Source organism: Portunus trituberculatus, chromosome 4 (genome assembly GCF_017591435.1).
Source record: "Portunus trituberculatus isolate SZX2019 chromosome 4, ASM1759143v1, whole genome shotgun sequence".
NCBI lineage: Eukaryota > Metazoa > Arthropoda > Malacostraca > Decapoda > Portunidae > Portunus > Portunus trituberculatus.
The window spans coordinates 3,467,571-3,472,570 of NC_059258.1; the positions used below are offsets into that span (position 1 = coordinate 3,467,571).

At 59.1% G+C, this 5,000-nt stretch overlaps 1 protein-coding gene across 1 annotated transcript in view; it reads left to right on the forward strand.

Annotated features, from left to right (window-relative positions):
• The window catches only part of LOC123512971, a 94,581-nt gene that overhangs the window by 8,221 nt on the left and 81,360 nt on the right, over positions 1 to 5,000 (forward strand). Inside the window, 5 exon segments of the mRNA XM_045269722.1 lie at positions 1 to 109; positions 639 to 1,845; positions 2,078 to 3,819; positions 3,822 to 3,941; positions 4,422 to 4,571. The exon segment at positions 1 to 109 is cut by the window's left edge and continues 33 nt beyond it. Coding sequence (XP_045125657.1) covers positions 1 to 109; positions 639 to 1,845; positions 2,078 to 3,819; positions 3,822 to 3,941; positions 4,422 to 4,571 — 3,328 coding nt within the window.

The following is a 5,000-nucleotide window of genomic DNA, read 5'->3' on the forward strand; positions in this document are numbered from 1 at the left end:
AGTAACAAAGACACCAGCAACACGCCCACTGTCTCCTACCGCTCCGCCGTCACCAGGGACCTCTCAGCAGCCCAGGATAGACTGCAAACTGGCTACAATTCAGGATCAGGTGAGTTTGGAAGGATTGGTGTAGTTATCCTTTAAAATTTCTCGTTCTTCTCCGTTTTCTTTGATTTGATGGTTTTGTTTATTTTTTTATTTTTATTTTTTCATGAGTGTTTTTATTTTTTTGTAAGTTGTGGGTATGTCTGTCTGTCTGTCTTTCTGTCTGTTATGAGTGAGTGTGTGTGTGTCTGTCTTTCTGTCTGTCTGTCTGTCCGTCTTTGTCTCTCTCTCTCTCTCTCTCTCTCTCTCTCTCTCTCTCTCTCTCGTTTTCATTTCTTTACTCGAGATTATTATTATTGTTGTTTTAGTAGTAGCAGTAGTAGTAGTAGTAGTAGTAGTAGTAGTAGTAGTAGTAGTAGTAGTAGTAGTAGTAGTAGTAGTAGTAGTAGTAGTAGTAGTAGTAGTAGTAGTAGTAGTAGTAGTAGCAGCAGTAGTAGTAGTAGTAGTAGTAGTAGTAGTAGTAGTAGTAGTAGTAGTAGTAGTAGTAGTAGTAGTAGTAGTTTGATTAATTAGTGGTGTTGTGTGTGTTGCAGGCGGGAGCTACAGTCGGTATGGCAGCGGCGGGGACAGCAAGATTACCCCCTCCCCCTCCCCATCCCACGCCCCCTCCCCTGCTCCCCCTACCCCTACACGCGTGCGCCCCTCCCCCATCACCTCCCCCACCACGCCCTCCCCCTCCCCCTACTCACGCCTGCCCTCCACCGCCATGGACCGCTCTGGCTACGGTTCAGACGCCAAGTCCGGATACGGGTCGGATGTGAACCGCTCCGGGTACGGCTCCGGGTACGGCTCCGGCTACGGGTCCGGGTACGGTTCAAGCCGGTACAGCAACTACACGCGCAGCAATAGTTACCTGCGGGACTCCGGTGGTGGTGGTGGTGGTGGTGGTGGTGGTGGTGGTGGTGGTGGTGCCTACCGCCCCGTGTACTCCCGCGAGAACAGTGACGCGGGGAGTGGCTGGCGGAGCAGAGTGTATGGCACCTCCCGCCCCTCCTCACCCCCCAAGCCAGAGCCCACCACCCCCACCTCCACGTCTGCCACCCCCACCCGCACCCGCACCCGCCCCCAGCCCCTCACCACGCCCTCCCTCAGGAACAAAGCCCCCGCGGACTTCAGCTCAGCCGCCGAGACTGATGATGACGATGCCACCACCACCACCACCACTTCTAAGACCACCACCACCACCACCGCCACCACCACCACTGCCTCCACCACAGCCACCACCACCACTACGACCACCACCACCAGGAGCAGGCCGCTGCGCCACCTGTCCGCCGTGCCGTCGCTGCCCGCCAAGCCTGTGTCGTCCCCCACCCGCGGCCTGGCCTCCCCCCCGCCCTTCAAGCTGTCCTCCAGGCTGGCCACGCCCTCCACCGAGCTGCACGCCGCCTCCTCCACGCCCGCGGCATCCTCAAAGTGGCTCAAGGACAAGGACAAGGAGGAGGAGGAGGAGGCGCCCCCCGGCCCCCGTGCCGGCACCACCACTGCCGCCAGCAGCAGCAGCAGCAGCTCTGCGGCGGGCAGTGTGGGGCTGAAGGAGTGCCGCAAGTCGGTGCTAAACATGGACATCCGGCCCGGGGACACGGAGGCCATGCGGCGCCAGCAGGAGGAGAAGCGCGAGGCCCTGCGGCAGCTGAGGCGGCAGCGCGGCGGCGAGGAGACCCGGCCCGCGGCACCACCTCCCGGGGCACGGCCAGGCCCTGCTGGTGCCGCGCAGGAGGCAGCCAAGGCCACCGCGGAGCAGCTGAAGGAGGAGTCCAGTGAGGAGGAGACCACGGAAGAGGAGGACAACAGCCAGGAACACATGCTGGACAAACAGAAGGAAACAGAAAAGGAAAAAGAGAGGGAGAGGGAAAAAGAAAAGGAGAGAGAAAAAGAAAAAGAGAGAGAAAAAGAAAAGGAGAGAGAGAAAGAAAAGAGAGAGAAAAGAAAAGGAGAGAGAAAAGAAAGGAAAGAGAAAAGAAAAGGAGAGAGAGAAAGAGAGGGAGAGGGAAAAAGAGAGGGAGAGGGAAAAAGAGAGGGAGAGAGAGAGGGAGAAGGAGAGGGAAAGGGAGAAGGAGAAAGAGAAGGAAGATAAAGAGAAAAGGGAGCGGCGGGACGAGCGCCCCCCCGTGCCCCCAGCCATGGAAAAGGCGTCCTCCAAGGGCAAGGTGGTGGAGAGGAAACATTCCAAGGGCAAGGGTGACGCCCTGCGGAGGAGCGGCTCCTTGCGGCGGCAACGGCGCACCAGCAGGCCCAGCTCCACGTCCTCGTCCTCGTCTTCAGACAGCGAGGACGTGCCGCTGGTCACCGTGGTGCTCAGGCCGCGCCGCCGCCGCAGCTCACGGGAGGACAGTGAGCGCGCCTCGCCCCGCGCCTCGCCCCGCGTCCAGCGCGGCTCCTCGGGCGAGGTGGCAGAGAGCGGCCGCCGCGTGCGTCAGTCCTCCTCGGGCGCCGGCAGGTCCGCCTCGGGCACTGGGTCACGCGGCAGCCTGGCGGAGGGCGCTGCGTCACGCAGCAGCTCGCGCTCCAGCGTGCTGGGGGCGCGCCGCCTGGCCCTGGGCCCTGACATTGACATCGGGGAGAGCCCCGCGCCTGAACGCAGCCTGCCGGGCAGGGTGCGGCGACCCCCAGCCTCCAGCAGCAGCTCTGACTCCTCGTCTGACTCGTCGAGCGAGAGTGCCGGGGAGGAGGGGCAGTTCTTCACGCTCAGCAAGTCACGCTCCATCAGGCGATCCCGATCCGCCGTGGGCCAGCCGCCCCCCTCACCGCCGACAAACAAAGTTGCAGCCCCCGCCCCTGTCCCGGCCCCCGCCGCCCCCTGTTCTTCCCCATCACCCACCGCGGAGCTGGGGGCACGCACCAGTCCAGACGGCCGCGAGCAGGAATCCCGGGCTAGCTCTGAGGGCGCCGCAGAGCCCCCCGCCGGCCTGGACCCCTTCGAGTGGCCCGACGAGGCCTCTGCGTCCCAGGGTGACCTCAGTAAGCTCTACCCGCGCCGCCAGAAGTCCGCGGCGTCCGTGGCCAGCGTGGGCGCTGCCAGCCGAAGCAACTCCCGCTCCGCCGTGGCCGCCGCCACCACCAAGAGTGACTCCCTGGAGGCCTTCACGTGGCCCGAGGGCAGCCCGGAGCTGCCGCGCAAGAACAGGGCGCCGCCACAGCGCGAGGAGGCAGACCAGGACAAGGAGGACAAGGAGGACAAGGAGGAGGAAGAGGAAGGGAGTAAAGAAGAGAAGGACAAGGAAGACAAGAAGGAGGATGGCGGGGACGAGGCCTTTGTGTGGCCTGACGGGAGCCCTGAGCTGCCGCGGCGCTCCGTGATGCGCAACACCTACGAGAGCGAGACGGAGCCCGAGCTGGCGTGGTCAGACGACAATAACAAGACGGCGGCGTCGTCCATGCCCGCCGTGGCGGAGGAGACGGAGGACGACTACAACTTTGAGTGGCCCAGCAGCCCAGAGCTGCCGCGCCGCCGCAACCCCTACGGCTACTCCAGCGCCTACGACACACAGAACGAGACGGAGGGCTTCGAGTGGCCCAGCAGCCCCGAACTGCCGCGCATGAAGGACCCGCGCTACATCAGCTTCACCGAGGACATCGACACCCTGCTCTGCTCCGACCTGCAGGGAGACTTCCGCCAGATGGAGACACTCATGGGCTACTCACCGCCCCCCTCCCCAACCCAGACTTCCGCCTCCCCGGCCTCACCCACCTCACCCGCCTCACCCGCCTCCCCTGCACCACACGGGAGAAGGACCAGCAGCAGCAGCAGCAGCAGCAGCAGCAGGAGGAGAAGGTGGAGGAGAAGAAGGAGTCCCTGAAGCAGAGAGCCAGGCAGAACCTCTCCCACTTCATCGGTGAGTGTCCTGCCCCACTGTCCTGCTGCACCCCACACCCCACACACACACACACACACACACACACACACACACACACACACAGCGTTGTCTTGTGTTGTCTGTGTACCATAATGCCTCAGTATGTCTTGTCACCCCCCCCCCCAGTGAAGTGATGTACCCCAACCTCCCCAAAAAACAATATTTATACTCTCCCAAATATTCCTCCCTAAAATGCTCTCCTTACCCCCTTGAGAAACACCCTCCCCTCACTGTAACACTTCCCTCCACTTTCCCTCCACAAGAGTCCCTCCAGTAAGCTTTTTTTCCCTCCCTTCCTCCATTTTCTCTCCCATAATTCCCTCCACGTCCCTCTCCCCTTAAAAAGATTACCTCCGCTACCAATATGTCTCCAGCACCTATCAAAATTACTCTCTCTCTCTCTCTCTCTCTCTCTCTCTCTCTCTCTCTCTCTCTCTCACCTGGCTCGCCCCATCACAGGTAAACTCTCGAATATTGATGACATTTTGGGTGTTGTTCTTCGACCCATCACCTCCCGCGCCACCACCACCACCACCACCACCACCCCCTCCACCCCCTCCACCTCCACCACCACCACCACCTCCACCACTAGCTCCGTGAAGGACGAGGGTAAGTGGCAGCGAGTGGATAGAATAGTGGATAGTGTTTGGAATAGTTTAATGCGGTTTTCTAGTGGTGATAGTAGAAAATAGCCCAATCTTTGTCATATAGGGTGGAAAGTAGCCCAATTTATAGCTATGCACGGTGGAAATAGCCCAAAATCTAGTTATTCACGGTGAAATAGCCCAAAATCTAGTTATGCACGGTGAAAATAGCCCAAATTCTAGCTATGCATTGTGAAAATAGCCCAAATTTTGTTATGCACTAAAATAGCCCAAATTATAGCTATGGACTGTGAAAAATAGCCCAAATTCTAGCCCAATTGTGTAGTTTTCTAGTTAAATAGTCTATTCTAATTCTCTAAGTATTTTTTTTATAGATACATAGTGAAAATAGCCCAATAGTTCAGGTCTGTAGTGAAAATACCTCAATTTCTGG